Source organism: Microchirus variegatus, assembly GCF_963457635.1.
Source record: "Microchirus variegatus genome assembly, chromosome: 3".
NCBI lineage: Eukaryota > Metazoa > Chordata > Actinopteri > Pleuronectiformes > Soleidae > Microchirus > Microchirus variegatus.
In genome coordinates this window covers 3,253,022-3,278,964 of record NC_139804.1, presented here as the reverse complement: position 1 = coordinate 3,278,964, position 25,943 = coordinate 3,253,022, and the positions used below count along the sequence as shown (strand labels likewise).

Below are 25,943 nucleotides of genomic sequence, written 5' to 3'. Positions count from 1 at the left end.
AATTCAATTAAGCATGCTCCCCCCCCACCACCACCACCCCCGTCTCTTCTCCAATTGGACCCTTCTCTTTACACCCACTGCTTCACACACAGGCAGGCAGGCCTTTGTTGGCCCCCCTCAAACCCCCCCCCCCCCCCCCCCCAAAACCTCTTCCCATCCTACCAATAGTGCAGTGTTCTCCGTTCCAGCCCGGGCTGCATTCACATTTGCCGTCCTTGCATGTGCCGTGCTCGTTGCAGCGAGGGTGACACGCCCTCTGGTCACACCCGGCGCCCATCCAGCCGTCGTCGCAGCGGCAGGTGCCCGACACACAAACGCCATGGCCGCCACAGTCCGCTGCACAAATCTCTGTGGGAGACAAGGGGGTGGAGGGGTGGAGGGGTATTGGGGGGGGGGGGTGTAGACGAAAAGGACGGAAGGGGGTAAGACAAGGCGGTGACAGGACAAGGCAACAAGGGTGTAAAAAAAAAAGAAAGAGACAAATCCAGAAGTTATTGTCAAGGAAAAGGCGGCCACGCTCCACCACCTTGTCTGATGGCGGCTGAAAAGAAATTCCTGCACCTCAATAAGGGCCAAATCCTTTTTGACAATACAAATCTAATAAGTCCATTACAAAGAGAAAGACATGGATTGTTATTGTAGTCAACGTATTTTTTTCCCCCTCTCTGTGGTGAAGATTCACTGCCGTCTGTCACAAAGGACATAAAGAGGACCAAAAAAAAAGAAAAAAGAAATACATAGTTTGAACTTCACGAAGGGAAAGGAAACAACATCAGCACTAACGCTTTGATCAAGCACTTTGACGATTAGGAACTTGGGGACTCATTATGATTAGGGACTAAGTATGATTGGGACACCGTACGATTAGGGACAGTACGATTGGGGACTCGGTACGATTAGGGACTCTGTACGATTGGGGGCTCGGTACGATTGGGGACTCATTATGATTGGGGACTCGGTGTGATTGGGGACTCATTACGATCAGGGAGTCGGTACGATTAGGGACTCGGTATGATTGGGGACTCATTATGATTAGGGATTCGTTAAGATTGGGGACTTGGTACGATAAAGGAGTCGGTACGATTGGGGACTCGGTACGAATGGGGACTCTGTAAGATTGGGGACTCATTACGATTAGGGACTCGGTACGATTAGGGACTCGGTATGGTTGGGGACCCGGTATGATTAGGGACTCAGTATAATTGGGGACTCATTATGATTAGGGATTTGGTAAGATTGGGGACTCATTACGATTAGGGACTCGGTACGATTAGGGACTCGGTACGATTAGGGACTCTGTAAGATTGGGGACTCATTACGATTAGGGACTCGGTACGATTAGGGACTCGGTATGGTTGGGGACCCGGTATGATTAGGGACTCAGTATAATTGGGGACTCATTACGATTAGAGACTCGGTACGATTGGGGACTCGGTACGATTGGAGACTCTGTATGATTGGGGACTCTGTACGATAAAGGAGTCTGTACGATTGGGGACTCTGTAAGATTGGGGACTCGGTACAATAAAGGAGTCGGTACGATTGGGGACTCATTACGATTGGGGACTCATTGCTATTAGGGACATGGGTACGATTAAGGACATGGGGGGGTACGACAGGGGAGTTATTGTCAAATAAAAGGCGGCCACGCTCCACTACCTGAAAAGAAATTCCTGCACCTCATAAGGCCCCCCATTCCTTTTTGACAATACAAATCTAATAAGTCCATTACAAAGAGAAAGACATGGATTGTAGCAGCCGCCTTTGTCGACTTATTTTCCCCTCTCTGTGGCGAAGATTCACTGCTGTCTGTCACAAAGGACATAAAGAGGAACAAAATAAAATAGTTTGAACTTCACGCAGGGAAAGGCAACAACATCAGCACTAAGGCTTTGATTAAACTGTAAATTTTCATTCCTCGCGTGGCATCGGGGGGTTCATAGATTTCGCCGCATGCTTTACTGCGCAGCTACAGGCCCCGAGATTCAAGATGTGAGAATGCGTATTCTGGGTTTTTTAAGTGCAGTGCAGCAGCAGCAGCAGCAGCAGCAGAGAGGAGGGGAGAAAAAAAAGCACATTTTGTGTGTGATGAAGGAGAGACACTGTAAAGCCTTTGCTGATGCTATTGTGTGGCAGCTGAAAGACCTCCCTGACAGCCTGTGATAGAGCCTTGGACATTACCCCGCGTCTCATCAACTCCAGGGAGAGCATGACAAGACCAACGGCTCAAAGAAATTAAACAAGTGACAGATTACTTATTAATCTCATTGAAATGTTAACCTCTTTATTAACCATTCCTCAATACAAAAAAAAGAAAAAGAGGCTTAGCGTTATGGGCAACGAGGAACAATAGCCATGTATTTCCTGGCTTATTAAGCCAAAGCCAATTCAAATATGACCACGGGGGACTCCTTTGAGAGGGACATTTTTTTAATGTGTCAATTACTGCATTTGCAGGGGCCTGATTTGTCATCGCTATAAAGTAATTTGGAGCGAAATGTTTAACAACAAACGTGAAAATAACCTGACATTAGGCTTAAAAAGTTGATAATCACTCTCCCCTGATAATTACAGCTTTGTGATTGTACTCTTTATAAGCGTGCAAATGCTCACTTCAAAAACCAAAATGCCACGACTTATTTACATGAATATCAGTGCGATCGTAATTAAAATGACTGAAGTGAGGACAAAGTTTTTCACATTAAAGTCCTCTTCCCACCTAACAGTGCGCTCGACTCTGTACTATTGGAGACTCGGTACGATTGGGGACTCGGTTCAATTAAGGACTCGGTACGATTGGGAACTTGGTACGATTAGGGACTCGATATGATTGGGAACTTAGTTTGATTAGGAACTCGATACGATTGGGAACTTGGTTCGATTAGGGACTCGATACTATTGGGAACTTGGTTCTATTAGGAACTCGATACGATTGGGAACTTGGTACGATTAGGGACTCGATACGATTGGGAACTTGATATGATTGGGAACTTGGTACGATTAGGGACTCGATACGATTGGGAACTTGGTATGATTAGGAACTCGATACGATTCGGAACTCGATACGATTGGGAACTTGGTATGATTGGGGACTCGGTTCAATCGGAGACTCGGTTCGATTGGGACTCGGAATGATTGGGAACTTGGTACGATTGGGAACTTGGTATGATTAGGGACTCGATACGATTGAGGACTCTGTTCAATTGGGGACTCGGTTCAACTGGGGACTTGGTACAATTGGGGACTCAGTACGATCGGGGACTTGGTACGTTCGGGGACTCGGTACGATTGGGGACTTGGTTCAACCGGGGACTTGGTACGTTTGGGGACTCGGTTCAATTGGAGACTCGGTTCGATTGGGACGTACGATTGGGGACTTGGTTTATTTGGGGGCTCGGTTCATTTGGGGACTCAGTACGATTGGGGTCCAAAATATCTTTGAAAACACACTCTGATGTCCTCAAAACTCTGTAAAATCTGTGATAGACGCAGCAGGACCACGTCAAACACACTTAAGAGGCTTTTCCAAATGCTGAAATACTGAAATACGAATCAAACAATTTGCCAAAATGTGACAATCACATATTTTTTTGAAAGACCAGGCTGGCACAAACACACCAAAGAAAAAAAAAAACTTAATATGCAAACCTTAAATATCCAAGCTTTCTTTGGTGTCAGAGGTCGGCTCAATCAATCTGATAATAATAGCGATTTATTGTGGGATTATGTAAAATCCTCTAAAAGAGAATATTAGCACGGTTAAATCCGAGGCGCTAATGAACATCTTGAGGGATTTCATTAGCGCGTTATGTTCGACATAAAATGTAAAAAAAAAAAAAAAACTGACATGGAGCATTTCCTTCCTCAGCATTATTCCAGCACACACTGGTCAGGGGGAAGCAGACTCAGTGTGAGACAACAGTTCACTTAGAGGGAAGGGGAAACCTTTAAGATGATGAAGATGCAATTACAGGCTGCAGGCAAGCCCTCATTACCCGTGGTAAGAGGAGTCCACCATGAGAAACACCCCCACCGTCCCCATGATGGCTGTTACCATTTACACTGAGGGAGCGTGTAAACAGAAGTTTCCTCTGGGTAGGAGAACGGCCAAAAAAAATGGCATAAAAGCACATATTAAAGGACATAAAACCTCAGGCTTTGCTTTATGGGCGAGTAACGGCGCTGCAACCAACTGTGCTTACCTGGATTACTGTTCCAAAGCCGTATGGGAAAATTAAATTGTGTCTTAAGGGCAATTAGCAGACTCTTGGAAGAAATATTAAACGGTTTCCCCGTCTTTTTTCATCCTCTCCGAGTCTCTGAAGGTTATAGGCCACTCTACGCCATACCACGGCACAGCACCACGGAGCTTGTTAGACCACAGAAAAGCTGTACAATGAGCAGGATGAAGGAGGATCAAGAGCCAACTCATCATCATTTACTCTTTTAGCTCCGTCTTTGTGAGGCGGACTCGGACTAACAGGCCATTTTGCTCAGAAATCCCTGAGATTACCTTATAAGTCATTGTGTCTACTGTGGAAAATGAGAGGATTCCTGGATCCAAGTTGCTGCCCGGTGTGTTTTATCTGTATGTGAAATTGTGTTTCAAACTTTTAAACACATTTAAAGCATCTTTGAGCAACAAATTAACATATTATTTTCTCAGATGTTGCGCTCATTTTTGAAGGGGTTAACATAAAAACTCTTGAAATTTAGCATGGAAGTCGGTCGGTTGAAAAATGCGATAGTGACATAGGACACAAACCCGTTTGTAGCCCCAGGGCTCTATAGCGCCCCCAGAAGTCGGGTCATGGTCAGACAAAAGTCATCAGATCTGGACGAAATTTGGTACGTTTGTTGGGCTTACTACAGAGTTTCTTCAGTATTTTTTGGGGAATTTTTGACGTGAGAGAAAGTGGCTAAAATTGTGTTGCTAAATTGCAAAATCCCAGATTTATTCTATCGTGTCTAAGTCGCACATAGTTGTTCCGGTTTTAACCAAACTTGGTACACTTGTTGCTCTCATCATTCCAAACAAATTTCTAATGCACTTCCATTAGCTCCGCCCACCCAGAAGTCGGCCATTTTGGAAAAACAAAAAGCATTTGAACAAACTCGTCCTAGCACGTGTTTGAGCTAGCCGCTTCAAACTTGGTACATATATTCTAGACAAGTTAACGATTAAAAGTTGTCAAAGGATTTTCTCTACGTCAAAAGGCGTGGCCTCAGCGCTCCGAAAAATTTTACGTTAAAATGGCAGGAAAACCTATGTCCTATGAGCGGTCCTAGTTATTATTATTAGGACGTGCTCTATGAACAACTTCAGATTACAAAACCAGAATTCCTTGACTATTCGAATATATATTTGAATGGACGCCTTGGCAGCAACTCATCTGAATAAATACAGGAACTCTACAAAAACAACAAGATCACTAAGGCATCAGAGCGTCTAAACCTTTACCGTCTCATATGACATATTTATACGTGTGTGAAAAGTTCACTGCAGTGTTTTAGGGGTAAGAAAACAACAGCAGTTGTTTGGTTAATGTAAGCAGGCAGACTGCTGTCAAAGAAGACTTCATCCTTTGAAGTAAAACTCACATCTCATGCCGCACGTGTTCGACTACCAGGAGAAAAGAAATCAACACCCGTGGAGAAAACCGGGGACACGATCGTTCATCGGCTTTGTGCCTCGAGAATGTGAGTCAACTTACATTAGATCTTCTCTCGTCACGACAATAACAACAACCCTGCGATGCATTTCCCTCTTTTCTTTGCCCCCAAACTATAACCCGTGTGGCGGCTGTGAGTGAAATAAAAGAAGAATATTTATTTACAGCAAACTCAACAGAAGTGCGATCGCTGGCTGTGACTCTGCGGCCGATCGAGGCTGTGAATAATTGCATTCATTTTTTTCTTTTAACAATCAGAAATGTGTGTTTCTAAGCCAGGAATTATCACATCAAACTGTGTAACTAAAAAAAAAAAAAAAAAATGGACTGGGTGAAGCATTAAGGTTATAATTATTGCCAAAGAAAAAAAGGACTTGAGGTTCAAAGGGCCTCATTTTGGCTCCGAAAACTCAAACACTATTTTATGTAAAGCGATGAAAATAAATGTTAAAATATTCAAAATGATCAAGTCGTACAAAACATTCTGTAGAACTAAAATAATTGGTTATTTTCCTCATAAGCTTGTCGGTCTTTAAATGAGACTCTCGAGAGTCAATGAAACAATATCGTGTAAGAGGGGAGAGTTCAATTATATTTGAGATTTAACAAAGATAAAGACAAACATAAGACGTAGGGCCAATTCCAATTCCTATCTTAACCCTCAAGCTCAACCCTTAATCTTAACTGGCCCTCAAAACCAAGTGTTGAGGGTTATTTTGTCACTTAGAAATGGGACACCCCTTAAATGCAGATACGTCTTCAGAGTGTAGGGGGCAGAATAACGCGAAAAGCTTTTTTAAACCCATTTACGTCAGGATTATTTATTACTCTATTACTCTATTAACAAAGAAAATACTTCATTTGTATCGCACTCGTTTCGCTGCTTTTGGCGCCATCTTTGTTATGTCAAAACACGCAATGCATTCTGGGTAGCCCTTGCTCCCAAGGGTGGTGTCGGAAAATCTCAATATTGAGGGCGATACAGCCCTTAAACTTGCCCCTCAACTTAATTTTTCTGAGAATCGGGACAGCACTTGGACCAGAGGGAGCGCATTTTTGAGATTGAGGGTTAAGCAAGGAATTGGAATTCACCCATATTCTCCGTTCTCTACAAGGTCATCGAAACTAAACCAGCACAAGCGCTTGAGAAAGGGAATAATTCGGCCAACACTGAATCGCTGCTCACCTGTAGCGCAGTCGTGGCCGGTCCAGTTGGGATCACAGCTGCAGGTCCCGGTGTCTGCCAGGAAAGCTCCGTGTCCAGAGCACTGGTCCATGCACGAGGCCCTGGGGCTCTCGCATCCTGGGCCCCCCCAACCCACAAAGCAGTGGCACTCTCCCTGGACGCACACGCCGCGCCCCGAGCATGTCGGATCCAGACAGTCCACTGTGAAGAGGAGGAGGGGGGGGGGGGGGGGGGGGGGGACAGCGTTAGACACAACAGACGCCCGCTGTGACCGTCGTTCAGAAGGAAACCCGCGGCGTCCGTTTGAGCTCGGGGCGACGCGACAAAGGCAGCTCAGCACGCGCGACGATGATGCACGTGGGGGCGAGGAAGTTTCTCTGAACAAACACAGGGAAAATCTACAGGTGGAGCCTGTGTTAGAGCAAACCTCCTGCTGTGGTCACAGAGCGAATCCGAAAAAGGGAAGTTTGCTGTTTGCTTCCAACGAGAGGCGTGTTTACGTGAAATGAAAATCACGATAAAGAGCTGGAAATAACCAACACAAAAGGTAAAAATTTGTAGCCGGTTGCGCAAAAAGAACTTTAAAATTCTCACTGGACAAAAGAAAGCATAAATGATCTCACAATTCATGAGAAGGCTTCAGTCGTCTCCACGGCAACTGTAGCACCTCCAGTTAGCTCTGTTGAGTTGTGTCCTCCTGATCGGTTTGTCCTTCTGTCTGCTTGTTTATTTCAGTCTATATTGGTTCTAGTTGTTGTTTTTATGATTGTAAACCAGTACTCATAATGAATTGTAGGGGTTAGGGTTGGGGTTAGAGGTAAAGAGGTTAAAATTCTGTTGCACAGGCCGACTGATCCGGCGTGTGGTGGTGGTGGTGGTGGGCAGAGCTCTGGGTAGGAAACTATTAATTAATAAATAGATGTTTTCTGGAGATCTGGTATTTTGGCTTGTCCTCACATTCTGACACACCTAAAAAATGGCTTTTTTTCAGGGTTATGACCTGGTTTTAGGGTTAGAATAAGGTTTAGGCTAAGGTTAGGGTTAAGGGTTAGGAGGTTAAAATTCTGTTGCACAGGCCTACTGATCCGGCATGTGGTGATGGTGGGCAGAGCTCTGTGCAGGAAATTCTAAATGAATAAATCCAATAGATGTTGACTTGGTTTTAGGGTTAGAATAAGGTGTAGGCCAAGGGTCTGCAACCTGCGGCTCTGGAGCCACATGTGGCTCTTCAGCCACTCTGCAGTGGCTCCTTGTAGCTTTAACGATCGAGGCGACAAATAAAAGTATTTTAATATCTTGTGCGTCACATCCAACGTCGACGTTAAATGCAATATTCAGTAGACGTTTGGATGCGTCCTGTCCATCTTTGGATCCACGTACCGTTTTCTCGAGCACGAACGACGTACAATCCAAATATTTGCTTCGTTTATTTCAAAGTGGGTTAATTTGAATTTCTTTAATTTGACACAAACAATGAAACAATGGAAGAACCAGGTCTACGGGGTCTAGAGGTTGGGGATGAACTGGTCATGTTGTAGTTCTTAAATGTCATAAATGAACTATTGTATATAGTATGTCTGTATAAAAACCTTTATACGTGTTATTATCTTCATTTTGTGGGGGTTTTTTTGCGGCTCCAAATGAATTTTTTTTGGGTGGAGAGGCGACAAAAATGGCTCTTTTCATCCTAAAGGTTACCGACCCCTGGTGTAGGCTATGATTAGGGTTAGGGTTGGGGTTAGGGTTAGAGGTTAGGAGGTTAAAATTCTGTTGCACAGGCCGACTGATCCGGCATGTGGTGATGGTGGTTCAATCCAGGTCTGTCAGCCAGGACAGCAAGCTGACACACCTTAAAAAATTGCTTTTTCAGTGTTATGACTTGGTTTTAGGGTTAGAATAAGGTTTAGGCTAGGGTTAGGGTTGAGGCTAGGGTTGGGGTTAAAGGTAAAGAGGTTAAAATTATGTTGCACAGGCCTACTGATCCGGCGGTGGTTCAGTCCAGGTCATACATTATAAATTAATAAATCCAATAAAGGGTTTTCTGGAGTTGAAGCCGGGTCGCTGGCAGGTGGGTGGTACGGTAAGTGATGTGGGTTGATTAAGAGCAAGTAGAATAGTGGTATAATTATAGTCTGGGAGAAGGAGTGTGGAGTTGATGGTGGAGTGGCAGCCTATATTGGTCCTAGTTGTTGTTTTTATGATTTTAAAACAGGCTGCGGGGGAAGTACACCTTTTGAATAAAAAGTACTAGGGTTAGGGTTTTAGAGCTGTAAAATATAATTTAACAAACATATATGATCATGAATCACAATTATTATGAGAGTAGGATAGTCCTGGTCCGTCTTAATGTCAATAGGCACTTTTATCCGAAAAAGAACTTTAAAATTCTCACTCGACAAAAGAAAGCATAAATGATCTCACAATTCATGAGAAGGCTTCAGTCGTCTCCACGGCAACTGTAGCCCTCCAGCTCTGTTGAGTTGTGTCCTCCTGATCCGTTTGTCCTTCTGTCTGCTTGTTTATTTCAGTCTATATTGGTTCTAGTTGTTGTTTTTATGATTGTAAACCAGGTTGGTTTAATAAGTACTCATAATGAATTGTAGGGGTTAGGGTTAGGGTTAGAGTTAAAGAGGTTAAAGTTCTGTTGCACAGGCCGACTGATCCGGCGTGTGGTGGTGGTGGTGGGCAGAGCTCTGGGCAGGAAACTATAAATTAATAAATCCAATAGATGTTTTCTGGAGATCTGGCATTTTGGCTTGTCCTCACATTCTGACACACCTAAAAAATGGCTTTTTTTCAGGGTTATGACCTGGTTTTAGGGTTAGAATAAGGTTTAGGCTAGTGTTGGGGTTAAGGGTTAGGAGGTTAAAATTCTGTTGCACAGGCCGACTGATCCGGCATGTGGTGATGGTGGTTCAGTCCAGGTCTGTCAGACAGGAGACCAGGGTTCGATCCCCAGGCAGAGGGGGCCCACTGTACAGTTTTAATTATACATTAATAAATCCAATAGATGTTTTGTGGAGATCTGGCATTTTGGCTTGTCAAAACACGTCGTCTCTGTGGCTAAATGCACCCCCCGTAATGAGGTCTAAATAGGCCTTTAGTCTTTTTAGGCATGAGCGTATGCTTGACTAGCTTAGGGACAATTCGAAAATGGCTGTGGTTACTCCGCACACTGTATCAGTGTAAGCTCAATTCATATGCAAATATCAAATTAACGCCCGCTTGGAAAACTTTCTGCTCCCTTGACTTGTCCTTAAATGAGTCCTCACTTTTTTTCTTTTTTTTTTTTGTTGGAAGGGTTGTGGGAGCAGAGAAATCACAAACAATGACGCCATTATTTCTACCGGACAATATCGGCGCGGTACGCACAGATGGCAAATGGGCGAGCGGGCAGGAGTGGACGTCTCGCGGCGGGGAGCAGCAGGCCCATGCCACGGCAGCTCCCCTTTACTGTGACATAAACGGCTATAAAGGCTGTTGTGAGGGAGACAAACAGGAATCGCTCGCCTCTTAGCAGATGGTTTGGTGTGCGCGGCGTTAAAGATCAGAGGCTAACTGACAAGCAAGTCTCTCCTGGCAATTAATCATTGCGGCTGAAGGTCGGCACGGAAGAAAGGTAGAAATGTTAAAGGGCTGCTGTCCATAGTCCTCTTCCACTCCTTATGCCCGGGAACGCTCCACCCGAAATAGAATGGGGGGCCTATGGATGTCACAAAGCCCATTTATCAAACTCCCAGGGTCCATTTTTCATCTCGAGACGAGAACCTTCAAGAGCTGACAGACACAATGGCGCCTTCAATCTTATCCGGTCCCGGGCCGGATCCGGAATGGTGAATGCTAATGCGTTAGCATCAGACTTTGTGTCTGGAAATGTTATTTTTTTTGAATTTTTTTAATGAAAGTAAAGGTTTAAATCATTGGTTCTCAAAGTGCGGCCCGGGGGCCAATGGAGGCCCCGCAGAAACATTTCTGGCGGCCCACAATGAATTTACAGTTGATAGTTAAATGTTTATTGGACATTACTGGATACAGACCAATAAGTGTAAACAAAAATACTGGGTATTTACCTGGTTTCTATATGGTGAATTTTAGTGTATTATTGTGTTATAAGCTGGTAATAAGCAGGTAGCTACAGCCCCCAATTACTAGCTATTTACCCAGTAAATATATGCTAACAGAAATGTGTTATACCCAGTAAATTATAATGCGTTTTTATATTAACACTTAAATAACATTATATTAATGCTTATATTACTTAACGCTAAACTGTAGAACTGCAATCTGATTACAAATTTGATTTCTTCCTGTTTTTTTTTCCTTTGGCGGCCAACGTTGGGTTCCTAAATTGGCCCTCAGGTATCAAAACTTTGAGAACCCCTGGTTTTAAATCCACGATTTTAGACATTTTAGATATTGGAAAAACAATCACCTTCTTCACAGTTCTCGCCCTTGTAGCCCGGGTTGCAGATGCAGGTTCCCACGATGCAGGTCCCGTGGTTGCTGCACGTGATGTCGATGCACTGGTTGGTGGGAACGTCGCACTCGGCGCCCTTCCAGCCGCTGTGGCACATGCAGCGACCTTTGCGGTATTGACCGTTGCCGCTGCACAGCACTGGACACGCAGCTTTTTTTTCAGTGAAAAAAGAGCAGACGGCACATGAATATACGTCCACGCGTGTGAATGAGCGTAGTGGATTTCCAAAAAAAAAGGTCTCTATTATTAGGATTATACTTTTTTTTTAGTCCTGATATAAATAACAGGAAACAGATGGATAACAGATGGCAGGGTGTGTAAATAATATGTGGCTAAAATCGCTAACATTTCTAATTTGTCCCCCCCCCCTTCCCACTTTATTTCCTTTTGTATGGAACACAATCATGATTCTCCAGATCTGGAGAGAAGAACAATTAAAAGGTTAAAATTGTGGTTGTTAAAATTCCATTTTCTTTGTTCGGCTGCGACGGTGACTCCTAATCTGGCAAGAGATTAGATTAAAGAGCACGCGTGCATGATGATGAATAAAGTCGTACAACCGTCGCCTCACCTCGCCCGCAGTCGGGTCCTTTGAATCCTAAAAAGCAGTGGCACGTTCCAGAGACGCAGTCGCCGTTCCCGAAGCAGTTACTGGGGCAGTCGTCGATTGATTCTGCAAGAGAGTGAAATCAGAAACATCCTTTAAAGCAGCCATTCTCAACCTTGGGTCGCCAAATCAGCGGCCCTCATTTTTATTAGCGCTGCTTTGATGGTCAATATTGGACAGTACAGCCATATTTTTTAGCTTGAAATGAATTAGTACAGTGTAGAATAGTTTCCACCCCCGCAAAAAATATATATATAAAAAAAAATAGACAAAATTTGACACGTGGACCTCGACGATCAAGTCTTAAATTGGGGGTCGCGACCCAAAAAGGTTGAGAACTGCTGCTTTAAAGGCGCCATATGTAAGAATGTGGCCAAAAACGGTTACTACATTTAAATTCAAAACACCGACGTCTTTTAGGTTTTCTTTTTTCTGACCTAACTGGCAACCCGTGGTTGCTCGGCAGCTGAGACTCTACTGGCTGCAATGATTGGTAGACGGCGGTAGGTGGCGCCACATGACGCCAAAACATGATTTCAAAACATAAACACGATTTGCAGTCTGCAAAATATTTTTTTTTAATGCAAATATTTTGTCTGCACTGTTGTTGTTGGTGAGTTCAGTTTGTTATATGAACATTATTCCTGAGTCTCTGTGACATATTAGGAGGATTTTACGGCCATTTAGTCCATAATGCACCTTTAAAAAACAAAACAAAACTATGGCTCCTCTCCTGTTTCACAACATGGAATATGTCTGTGCGGAATAATTCGCTAAAGGAGTGAAAAATCGTCCTGTGAAACGCTAAAATAAAGACGTTCTCTGAGGTTCTCAAAGCCGAGTGGAGAGAGAGAAAGAGTCAGAGGTTGAATTGAATCATCTGGAGGATACAGTCGAATATTGTTGTACGTCGACTCTAAAAAGCTTTTTAATACCTTGACATTCTATTTAGTCACATCTTTAGTGGTAAGGAATGTCAGAGCACAATCATATGCACCTGCAAAGAAATACACGACTCTATCGCTTTTTTCTTTCCTTCTTCATTCGTAGCCTTCCTTTCCAGCATATTGTAGTCAAGATTTAAGACCATAATTAAGGAAATATAAGACCCGTTTCGATAAGTACAATAAACGTGAAGGACGTTTAACTTTCGGAACTAAATGAATTCAGTTCAGTCCGCGGCGACTCGTCCCGAGCTACTCAATTTGTTTCTTTAAAGACCAATATTTAAAAAAAAAAAGTCACATAAAAATGTCCTCGTAAGTGGAGATAAAAATATAAAAATGACCTGAGGAGACAAAGAGAAACACGGCGTATCATCGTGTTTCCACACGGACTGGACTTTCTGTGTGATGCAGGGGAGGGTTATATATACATGTATACATAGATATGTGTGTATATATACATATATATATATATATATACACACACATACATTACATATATGTATATGTATGTGTATATATATATATATATTAATATATATGTACTAGTGCTGTCAAACGTTAGCACGTCAACGTTAGCGCACGTTTACGCACAACGCGTTTCCACGACAACTGACCGGAAAAAGACGCGCGCGATGTCATGTTTACGTATTAAAATGTCAAAATGAGTCTCTAAAGTTACGCTAAACTTTAAAAACAGAGGGCACACAAACGGCCCGCTCCATTTCGAACTGTAGGCGCGCTAGCGGCGCTAAAAGGAGCTAATGCAGCTAACGGAGCTAACTGGTAAACGGCGCCTGGACTCTGGACTGCATGCATGACGCGTTTCCAATGGCGACTAACCGGCAAAAAAGACGCGCGCGACGTCGTGTTTACGTGATTTGACGGCTCGTAACGCTAAACTTCAAAAACTATAGTGTGTTCTGATGGCGCTAAAGGAGCTCGCACAGCTCAAGTAGCTTAAACATGACGTCATGCGCGTCTTTTTCCGGCCAGTCGTCATGGAAACGTGTGGTGCGTTAACACACGTTAACCTTTTGCACAGCACTAATATATACACATACATATATATACATATATATATATAAATATTATATATATAAGCTTGCTTGGTTAGTTCCACAGTAGCTTTTACATTCAGTTCTCTGTTTTTGCCGTTTATTATTACTGATAATTAGCGTCATATATATGTTATTATAGTGAAATATGCAGCGTTACATTTCAAAACAAGCACTTTTATTTTTGAAATTCCGCGGAATACGATCACGAATATCTAATACATCATGACACAACTAATTTTAAGCTAATATTGGCGGTTTTATTCCGCTCTTGACCAGACTGGACGCTCGTTTGGTCATTTGATTTTTGACGCTCCCTGGTTTTAAATCAAATCATTATTTATCCGTCCATGTTCTGATGCTCTTTTCTTTCTCATCTCCAAAGGAACTCAATAGCGGTAGAGGGCGAAACACGATGCTCAGTAAATTAAGCCTGAAATGGTGCTGAAAAATACTCTCCAGTCTTGTCCGTTGCCTTCAGGCAGCAGAAGCTCTGAGGCAGAACTTCCCCTGGAACAAAGAATCTCTTGTGCTTCACAAAGGGCCTGGAAATGTGAGCCATGGATTCAGCTACAAAGCCCCCCCCTCCCCACCCTCCACCACCACCACCACCACCACCACCTCCCAACCCACTGTTACTCTGGAGAGTCAATCATCAGTGAGGATGCAATGTTAGACACAGAGATAGAAGACTGAGACAGGAACACACGGTGCTGATGTTTCCTCTGCTACTGGATTCACTGTGGTGGAGAATTTTTGTAGGGGGGGGGGGGGGGGGGGAGTGTAGGTTCGATGAGTGGGAATACACTGTTTTAGCACAAAGCCAGGGAATCCACGTGTGTGTGTGTGGGGTGGTATAGGCTGCAGTTAGTGGAGAATGAGGTGTGGTTTGTGTGCAATCCCTCCCTGAAGTACAATTTGCGGCGGGGAGATTCTCGCTGTGAATCTTCCAGGGACACAAAAGAAAACCCCTTATAAGTTATTATTATTATTTATCGCTCACCTCGCGAAAGTTTCGAAAAATCTAACTTTCGCCGACATTGCGCCCAATTATTCCATTCGGCATTAACGCACACCTCTAATTGAGGCGATCTTATCTTTATCCATCAACGTGTTTGTTTCTTTAGGGTAAAAAAAAACACACACCGTGACTGCACACTGTCCATGTCTGTTTGGCCGTTTCCTGCGAGAGCACAGGAACGAGAGGAGGCCCATGAATATCTCTTAGCCACACACTCGACACAGGCCGACGCATTAATCATGGATTCAAGCAGAGCTTCATTGAAATTCATTACCCTTCATATCAGGGGGAAGCTAACTATTGTGTGCGAGGGCTCTGCTGCAGTCAGTGGAGGAAAGAGCAGTGTGTGCAGACGGCAGGTTTAATCAGAGCCTCGCCGCGTTCTCAGAGGATGTGCAGCGTCGATGAATGATGGCGACGGGACGGAGTGAGACGCCTCCGCGGCGCTGGGTCTCTGCCGATCTTTGCTTCTCGGGTTGAAGCGGGGACAGAACGGTGGTGTTCAGGCTTCACGGAAAAACATTCAGTGCGACACATTTTACATCGCCAAGTCATGAGGAGCAAACCAAATTAAAGGACAGGGGACACTCAACCCCCCCCCCCCCACCCCCCCCACACAGATGAACTCTGACATGGCGACGTGCAACAAGCCGTCCTTTCATTTCATCCGTGTAGGGCTGTTTTGCTAACCTGAATCTCGGAAAAACAGATCAGAAAAAATCTCTCGGAAAAACGGACGCGAAACAAGAAATCTTGTAAAAAAAACAGACCTGAAGAAAAAATTGCGGGAAAACAGACTGAAAAAAAAATTGCGTAAAAACACCCGTAAAAATCTATTAAAAAAACAGACCGAACCAAAAAAAAAATTGCGTAAAAACACACCCGAAAAAATCTTGGAAAAACATACCCGAAAAAAATCTCTCGTAAAAACACACCTAAACAAATCTCTTGGAAAAATATATTTTTCGATTAAACGAGGACGCTAAATGCAAAAATATTATTATTACTATATATTTTAAAGTTTACAATTAATTAATTAAATCAGCTAACATCAATGTTTATGTTAGCGTGTGCCGGAAGCGCTAGCAACTCTCCGTCTCCGCCATCTTGCTAGCTGACATCCAGATGTGCACTAGCAACTCTCCGTCTCCGCCATCTTGCTAGGTGACATCCAGATGTACGCTAGCAACTCTCCCTCTCCGCCATCTTGCTAGCTGACATCCAGATGTACGCTAGCAACTCTCTGTCTCCGCCATCTTGCTAGCTGACATCCAGATGTGCGCTAGCAACTCTCCGTCTCCGCCATCTTGCTAGGTGACATCCAGATGTACGCTAGCAACTCTCTGTCTCCGCCATCTTGCTAGCTGACATCCAGATGTGCGCTAGCAACTCTCCGTCTCCGCCATCTTGCTAGGTGACATCCAGATGTACGCTAGCAACTCTCCCTCTCCGCCATCTTGCTAGCTGACATCCAGATGTACGCTAGCAACTCTCTGTCTCCGCCATCTTGCTAGCTGACATCCAGATGTGCGCTAGCAACTCTCCGTCTCCGCCATCTTGCTAGGTGACATCCAGATGTACGCTAGCAACTCTCCCTCTCTGCCATCTTGCTAGCTGACATCCAGATGTGCGCTAGCAACTCTCCGTCTCCGCCATCTTGCTAGGTGACATCCAGATGTGCGCTAGCAACTCTCCGTCTCCGCCATCTTGTTAGCTGACATCCAGATGTGCGCTAGCAACTCTCCTTCTCCGCCATCTTGCTAGGTGACATCCAGATGTGCGCTAGCAACTCTCCGTCTCCGCCATCTTGCTAGCTGACATCCAGATGTACGCTAGCAACTCTCCCTCTCCGCCATCTTGCTAGCTGACATCCAGATGTGCGCTAGCAACTCTCCGTCTCCGCCATCTTGCTAGCTGACATCCAGATGTGCGCTAGCAACTCTCCGTCTCCGCCATCTTGCTAGGTGACATCCAGATGTGCGCTAGCAACGCTCCGTCTCCGCCATCTTGCTATGTGACATCCAGATGTGCGCTAGCAACTCTCCGTCTCCGCCATCTTGCTAGGTGACATCCAGATGTGCGCTAGCAACTCTCCGTCTCCGCCATCTTGCTAGGTGACATCCAGATGTGCGGTGTGCGTCTGCTAAAGCGGTCCGTGTGGAACAAAGATCCCTGCGCTGAACAGGCCGCATTACGCGACATAGGAATTAAACGAATACCTGAGGCAGAGTTTTTGTAATCGAGTTACTCGAACCCCTCGCTGCAGCCCTAAATCCACGTGAGCAGCACGGCGCCGCCGCCGCAGACATTTCTTTTCCCCACCAAACGCCGTCAACGAAAAAACACTCAAATCATTTCACAGCTGGTGTCGTATCAACAATAGCGCTTGTGTGTGTGTATGTGTATGTGTATGTGTGTGTGTGTCTGTCCTGGATACTGTTCACGTTTATATTTCCAGACTCTACGTGAAGGTCAGCTCCATCCCTGCACGGCTCAGTGCCATCCAGGCAGTCGGTGAGATTCAATTTCTGCTGAAGGGCACTTAACCGGTGACCCATTTTAAAAAATGAGCTCCTGTGGGCAGAAGAACCTCTGACTAACTCTGCCCCACCCGCCACCCACGTCCACATCCACATGCCCGTCCACTGCGTTTATGAAGATGCAAACCACGGGAGGCCGCCTCGGACGCCCGGTCCAGAAAAGACGTTTAACACTCTTGTCATGTCGTATATTAAGTATTGAATTACAGCCGTTGTTTGGCACCAGGACGAGGGAGGGGCACCTCTCGGCCTGTCTCCACTCGGTGTTACATTTGTGTTGAGGACAGCTCCTCATCGATCTGCTGCCTGGCACCAAACCCCCCCCCATCCCCACCATCCCTCTGTCACAGATGGACTCTGGCCCAGGAGCTTTTAATTAAAGAGCATGTGAGAACAGCTCCCAGCTGCCATCCCCCGTGAAAGTCGACACCTCGGGCCCCGCTCACACCTTTGCTTGATACAGCAGCGCTAATCAAAGGCGCTTTGGGGGAGAACAAAGAGGAGCATACAGAACGAAAATGTGCTGTCAAAGAGACACGGAGACGTAAACACAAAAACACAACGCGTTCGCTGTTGTTAGAGACAGTTAGAGACAATACTTTGGTATATGGAAAGTAGATGGAAATCGGAGTAAATCGTGATTAAAAAAAAAAAAAAAAAAAAAAATGGCACGAGCAGGAGGCTACAATCATACTTTGAATTGTATGCAAATGGTCCCAGAAGCTGGACCCCTGATTTGCTTTGGAAGACACTCAGGCTAATGAGGATATTATGATCTCTTGATGCCCTCCTCTGCGGCATGGCAGGATAGCGACTCGTGTCCTGATTTTTCTAATATCCAACTTCACCTTGATTAACCCCCGCACTCTTCTCAGCTGTTGAAATCTGCCCTCAAAAACGGTCTCTAACCAGCTTCTGTTGGATACAACGAGGAACCAAAAAAGGATAAATCACGCAAAAACAGACACAGAAAAAAGAAATCTCGTAAAAATGGACCTGAAATTTAAAAAAAAAATTAAAAACAGACCCCTAAAAAAGAAATCTCGTAAAAACAGACCTGAGAAAATCTTTTAAAATCAGACTCGAAAAGAAATCGCGTAAAAACAGACCTGAAATTTTTTAAAATCGCAAAAATAGGACCCCCCCAAAAAAGAAAGCTCGTAAAAACAGACCTGAAAAAATCTCGTAAAAACAGACTCGAAAAGACAGAAATCTCGTAAACACAGACCTGAGAAAATCTTTTAAAATCAGACTCGAAAAGAAATTGCGTAAAAACAGACCTGAAATTTTAAAAAATCGCAAAAATAGGACCCCCCCAAAAAAGAAAGCTCATAAAAACAGACCTGAAAAAATCTCGTAAAAAGAGACTCGAAAAGACAGAAATCTCGTAAACACAGACCTGATAAGAAATTGCCTTAAAACAGACCTGAAATTTTAAAAATCCTAAAAACAGACCCCAAAAAAGAAATCTCGTCAAAACAGACCCGAAAAGAAATCACGTAAAAACAGATCTGAATTTAAAAAAAACGTAAAAACGGACCCGAAAAAAGAAATCTCGTAAAAACAGACCTGAAAAGAAATCACGTGAAAACAGACCTGAAATTAAAACAATCGTAAACACAGACCCGGAAAAAAGAAATCTCGTAAAAACAGACCTGAAAAGAAATTGTGTAACGCAGACCTGAAATAAAAAAAATCGTAAAAACAGACCTGAAAAAAGAAATCTCGTAAAAACAGAACTAAAAAGAAATCTTTACCTGAGACCTGAAAAAATTAAATCTCGTAAAAATGTACCTGAAAAAATTAAATCTCGTAAAAACAGACCCGAAAAAATACATTTCGTAAAAACAGACCCGAAAAAATCTCTCCTTAAAAACAACCCCCCCAAAAATCTTGTATAAACAAACCCTGAAAAACTTAAGGGGGGCGCTCACCTATGGCGGTGGTGAGGAAGGAGACGGTTTCGGTTTCTTTGCCGTCGTTGTAGATGGCCAGGTGCCAAATGCCCGAGTCCATGTACTGGATGAAGCCCGTGTCGTGTGTGGTTATGGGCACCAGGCTGCGCTGCATGGCCACAGGACCCTCCAGACCGTGGACGTCCGGGGCTAAGAGGCGACGGCCGTCCAGAAGCTCCACAAAGTCAAACTGTAGAGAGACGGACAGAGAGAGAGAGTGAGACGGACCGCAGACACGCCATTAGAGTGATATGTGAGACGTGAGTGCTCTCAGTCCGTCTTTATAGTGGAACATCATTTGTCTGCATGAATAACTCATCATTCCAGAGGAGCGCGAGTCTAAGAACATCATGGCTGGATAAGCTGTGATCATTTCATCGTCCGCACGTCTCATATGAAAGCTTCATTTAAAGCGCTTAAAGTAGTAGGGCGTCAACGCTAGCACATGACGCGTTTCCATGACGACTGGCGGGAAAAAGACGCGCATGACGTCATGATTATGTGATTCCCGATTGTTAAAATGAGTCTCTAAAGTAACGCTAAACTTTAAAAACAGAGGCACACATACGCAGTACACAGGTACGCTGGTTTAATTTAATAAACAGACCGCTCCAGTTCAACAGTGGGCATGCTAACGGCGCTAAAGGAGCTAACGCAGCTAACTGGTAAACGGTGCCTGGACTACAGTGCCGCGGGACGTAAATATGATGCCACACGTGTGTTTTTTTGATTTTAGCGGCATTAACTATAGCACGACGCGTTTCCATGACGACTGACCAGGAAAAATATGCGCGTGACGTCTTGTTTACGTGACTCCCGATTGTTAAAATGAGTCTCTAAAGTAACGCTAAACTTTAAAAACAGAGGCGCACATACGCAGTAACACAGGTACGCTGGTTATTTGTAACGCTGCTCTTTTCTTTTAATAAATTAGACCGGTCCAGTTCAACTGTAGGCGCGCTAATGGCGCTAAAGGAGCTAAAACAGCTAACGGAGCTAATGGAGCTAAAACGGTGACCGTCTTTTCTGGTCAGTCGTCATCGTCGAGACGCGTTTCCATGTGTTAACATGTATTAAGGTTGGGTTAACGACTAAACGGTTAAAGGAGCTAACGCAGCTAACGGAGCTAACTGGTAAATGGTGACTGTCTTTTTCCAGTCATGGAAACGCATCATGTGTTAACGTTGGGTTAACGACTAAACGGTTAAAGGAGCTAAAGAAGCTGACCCAGCTAACTGGCAAACGGTTCCTGGACACCGGTGCCGCGACGCGTAAACATGACGCCGCGCGCATCTTTTTCCGGTGTTAATGCCGTCAAGGTTAACTCACGCTACCGCATGACTCGTTTCCGTGGCGACGGAAAACAGAGGCACACATACGCAGTACACAGGTACGCTGGTTATTTGTGGCGTTGCTCTTTTCGTTTCGTAAACAGACCGCTCCGGTTCGACTGTATAAGCGCGCTAACCGCCGCTAAAGGAGCTAACGCAGCTAACAGGTAAAGAATGCCTGGACTCCGGTACCGCGGCACGTAAACATGACATCACATGTGTCTTTTTTCGGCCAGTCGCCGTACGTTAACGTTGACGCCGTTAGCTAGTCGTGGCTAGTTTAAAGAGAATCTGGGGTTTAAAAAACAAAGTTACCGTTTACCAAACGACGTCTGACATCAACATAAAGTCAATGAATAGCAACGAGGCAGCGTTTGAGTCTTGACTCAAGCTGTAATCAGTCACACTGTGAAAACTCCACTTGAGATTATTATTCCCTTTAATGTAAAAATAGAAGAAAGACACACAAACATGATCCTTTGACTCGGGAAAATGAATCACGTTTGACTTTAATGCTGACAGAAAGAAAAAAAAAAAAAAAGAATAAGTGGAAAAAGTTACGCTCTAAACAATTTGTTCAACTACAGTTTCAGTTACAGCAGGCGCGCGTAAAACCGTGTGAACCCAACAGCCAGATATGATTAATAATCTGTGATTCTGCACAGCACGCACATGGTAAAATTAGTGCAAAAAGAAAAATCTCCTCCTTTTGGCCTTTGAGCTTTGTGTTTCCTTTTTTCCTTTAAGATGCACGCGCGTGATTCATTGATGATACTGAACCCCGGAAAGAAAAAAAAACGCCATTAATCCTTTGTGCAGCGACCAAAGTGATTCATAAAACAATGGAGAGAGAGATTTATGAATCGGTTCGCGTTCACGCTGTGAACCGATGTCCTCGTTCACATTCTGTGGCGGAGGAAGAACGGGGAAATTAAGCGGAATACTGTTGTACAGCACAGGTGTCAAAGTGGCGGCCCGCGGGCCATATGGCCCCCCCCCCCCCCCCCCCCCAATCGATTAATTAATTAAATGACTAATTTGTTTGAACAATCCTTCAGATTATTATTCTATCTATTGCTTTGCGGTCACGTAAATGAGCAAACTCAAAGTTTTAATGGATTCAAAACGGCATGGCTACGGCAACCCTCTGTGTTTTGGCGACCATTTGCCACGAAACAGGAAGTGCCCTATGACTTCCGCATAGATGGAGTTCCACCGAATTTCCGAGCAAAAAAGTCGACCGTAACTATGGCCTCAACTCAACAGGAAGTCGGCCTTTTTGAATTTTGGTGTTCATTTTGGCGATTTGCACGCGGCTAAAATAAGCTAGACACACCAAAGGTGAAAAGTTGCCTAAAGGATTTGCCGATTCAAAACGGCGTGGCTATGGTAACCCTCTGCGTTTTGGCGACCATTCGCCACGAAACAGGAAGTGCCCTATGACTTCGGCATCGATTGAGTTCCACCGAATTACTTGAAACTTGGGGGGAAGACGTTATAGACCAAGACGAACTAAAAAGTCGACCGTAACTATGGCCTCAACTCAACAGGAAGTCGGCCTTTTTGAATTTTGGTGTTCATTTTGGCGATTTGCACGCGGCTAAAATAAGCTAGACAAAGCAATGGTGAAAAGTTGTTGAGAAGGTCTTGCGGATTCAAAGCGGCGTGGCTATGGCAACCCTCTGCGTTTTGGGGAGCATTCGCCACGAAACAGGAAGTGGCGTGTATTATAACTAGCATAGATTGAGTTCGACAGAATTTCCCAAAATTTGGCGGGAAGACGTTATAGACCAAGAAGAACAAAAAAGTCAGCCGTAACTATGGTCTCAACTCAACAGGAAGTCTGCCTTTTTGAATTTTGGCGTCCATTTTCCCGATTTGCAACCTACATTAATAAGCTAGACACGTCAATGGTGAAAAGTTGTTGAAAAGGTTTTGCGGATTCAAAACGGCGTGGCCACGGCAACACTCTGCATTTTGGTGAATTTTCTACCATTTGCCATAAAACAGGAAGTGCCCTATGACTATGGCATAAATTGAGTTCCAGCGAATTTCCCGAAACTTGGCGGGAAGACGTTATAGACCAAGACGAACAGATAAGTCGACCGTAACTATGGCCTCAACTTGACTGGAAGTAGGCCATTTGGAATTCTGGTGTCCATTTTGGCAATTTGCACCCATCAAAGGTGAAAAGTTGTCAAAAGGTTTCGTTTTTTGTGTTTTATTTCACATTTTTTAATTAATTTCAATATAATTATTGATGTAATTTTGAATAAATGTCTCTGTTTTTGCCCCCAGGTCATTTTGACTTTGACACCCCTGCTGTACAGTATATCACACACAAAAAACATGATGATTTTCATGTAGAAACTAGTCAATAAAAAGGGCTAAATACAGACACAGCACAATATAATCCATACACTGTGGTCACAAAGGTCCATAACAGTTTAGCGTTCCCCACCTGTGTGTGTGACGGAGGGAGCCCTCTCCTTCCATAGATTCCCACTAAGGCAGCTTTGCTCAGGGATACGTTAAACTTCAGGTACATGGGATGATCAATGAAGACCTGGGAGCGCCAGAAGATACCGGGAGGAATCTGCTGTGCGACCTTGCGCCCGATGTCGATCTCGCCCATATCTATATAGCTGTCATCTGGGAACAAGCCGTCCAATTTGCCTGCATTAAACACACAAAGTAAATCGGTCAAACGAGAGCACGCCATTAATCCAAGCTTGCGGGGGGAGGGGGGAGGGGAGTCAGTCTGCCGGAGCGTGATAGTCTGACCATATCACAGATATTCAATCACGCCGCTGACAGCCAGAGGAAGAAGAAACATAATGGACGACCTGTCTGACCGTCGCCGAGACTTTCAGTCCCAGTTTCAAAGGAGGAGAAAACACAAACACAAGAAAGAGTCAGACTCGACATAAACTAAATCCTGGTTCTGTTTTGCAGCCAATAAATTCAAAATTCAGCCACGTTTTTTGTCTGTTTGTATCGATTTAAGTTGATTAAGTTGCACTTGATTTTACTGCAGCTCATTTGAGTGGATTATTACGGAAGAGGATTACAGAGGCCACACAGGGAAAACATAATTGAGTTCTGACTTTAAACTCAGAATTCTGACTTTAACCTCAGAATAAATTCAGAATAATGTCAGAATTCTGAGAATAAAGTCAGAATTCTGAGTTTTAATTTCAGAATTCAGAGAATAAGGTCAGAATTAAAGTCAGATTTTTGAGTTTAAAGTCAGAATTTTGGGAATAAAATCATAATTTAAGTGAGAATTCCGAGTTTAAAGTGAGAATTCTGATCTTAAAGTCAGAATCTGAGAATGTGTCAGAATTCTGAGTTTTAAATTCAGAATCCTGAAAATACGGTCAGAATTAATTAATTTTTGAGTTTTAAAGTCAGAATTTTGAGAATAAAGTCAGAATTAAAGTAAGAATTCTGAGCTTGAAGTCAGAATTCAGAGAATAAAGTCAGAATTCAGAGAATAAAGTCAGAGTTAAAGTCAGAATTCTGAGCTTTAAAGTCAGAATTCTGAATTTTAAAACCAGAACTTAATAATTTTTTCCCTGTCTGGCACTAATTCTCTTCCGTACATTATAGTGTGCTCACGTTGGTCATTTGTATCTTTATGTACGTAGGTTTTAAATATTTATATCCATTTCTGTGCCTCTGTGCAGCACAACCTGAACACGTTTTTTTTTACATTTCTTTCATTTCATTAAATACAAAAAAACATGATGAAACATACGGAGAGGGGGAAAAAGGAAACGGTGCCTTAAAATGAGGCTGTGATGAAATAGATGTATAATTAAAGCATAAATAACCATGAGAAACGTGTAATTACAGAGGAGCGAGGGACGTCCAGGACGTCAGGATCGCTCAGGTGTGAGAGCGCCCTCTGCCCACACTTCGTCCATATGCTCCGACATACGACTTATATGTGACTCTGCGGAAATGGCAAACATCTGTTTGTCCATGTAGATGAGCTCATTACAGCGGCGGAGATCAGTCTGGTTTCATGCAAACTGCCCTTAGGACTCGGCGGCGTTAGCTTACACACACGGCGTTGGCTTACACACATGGCGTTAGCTTACACACACGGCTCTGCAGATGGCGCTCGTCTCCATCAGTCTAAAAAAAGTCCAATGAGACTTATTTAGAAAACTATAGCTTTTGATTTGTTTGCTAAACACACACTTTCTGCTGTTGGGTTAATGAGAAAGACAAGTCCTGGATTCATCTATATGGTAATGACCCCCCCCCCCCCCGCCCCCCCATCTTCATCTTCTACCTTTTCTTTTGTAGTTTGCCAGTGGCAAATCTATGGAAGCCCATTTGTGACAGAAAACCCAAAAAACACATAAAAGAGGTAAAACTTTCCTCAAAGTAAGTCGATAAAGAGTCAGAAGATAATGAGATAGTCATACTTATGAAAAAAAAGTCAGAATTATGAGATAAAAAAATCTAAATTATGAAATGAAAGTCATAATTATGAGCTAAAAAGTCAAAATTGTGAGATAAAAAGTTGAAATTATGAGATAAAAAGTTGATATTATGAGATAAAAAGTTGAAATTATGAGATAAAAAAATTAATTATGAAATAACATTTTAAATTATGAGATAAAAAGTCATGATTATAAGATAAAAGTTGAAATTGTGAGATAAAAGTCATAATTATGAGATAAAAAGTCCAAATTGTGATATTAAGTCATTATTATGAGATAAAAATTTGAAATTATGAGATAAAAGTCAATTATGAGATATAAAGTCCATCATTATGAGATAAAAAGTCATAATTATGAGATGAAAAGTTGAAATTATGAGATAAGAAGTGCGTCTCAACGGCAACGTTTGTAATGACCTTTTCTCTCATAATTTCAACTTATTATCTCATAATTTCGACTTCCTTTGAGGATATTTTTATTATCAAGGCTTCATTCTGGCGGTAATGGGCTTCCGTACAAATCACTTGGTTAAATCTGGAGAATGGAAGAGAGCAAACTTTCCTGGAGTTGGGCACTTGGTACCGTGGGGGGGGTGAGGAGGGTCATGGGGGGGTGAGCACATGCTTTCTGTGGCTGCCAGGAACGGCAGCCCAGACTCTGAGATGAAAGGATCACATCCGTTGTGAAGGGGGGGG

At 43.6% G+C, this 25,943-nt stretch overlaps 1 protein-coding gene across 2 annotated transcripts in view; it reads right to left on the bottom strand.

The window, feature by feature from the left end:
* tenm4 (teneurin transmembrane protein 4) overlaps window positions 1–25,943 on the bottom strand; it is a gene marked incomplete at both ends in the record, with an annotated part of 186,001 nt that overhangs the window by 91,231 nt on the left and 68,827 nt on the right. For both annotated transcript variants that reach the window (XM_083887238.1, XM_083887239.1), the window contains 6 exons: window positions 163–348; window positions 6,859–7,059; window positions 11,291–11,485; window positions 11,907–12,008; window positions 19,440–19,650; window positions 23,253–23,467. In XM_083887238.1, the coding sequence (XP_083743364.1) occupies window positions 163–348; window positions 6,859–7,059; window positions 11,291–11,485; window positions 11,907–12,008; window positions 19,440–19,650; window positions 23,253–23,467 (1,110 nt within the window). The remainder of the gene's footprint in view (window positions 1–162; window positions 349–6,858; window positions 7,060–11,290; window positions 11,486–11,906; window positions 12,009–19,439; window positions 19,651–23,252; window positions 23,468–25,943) is intronic.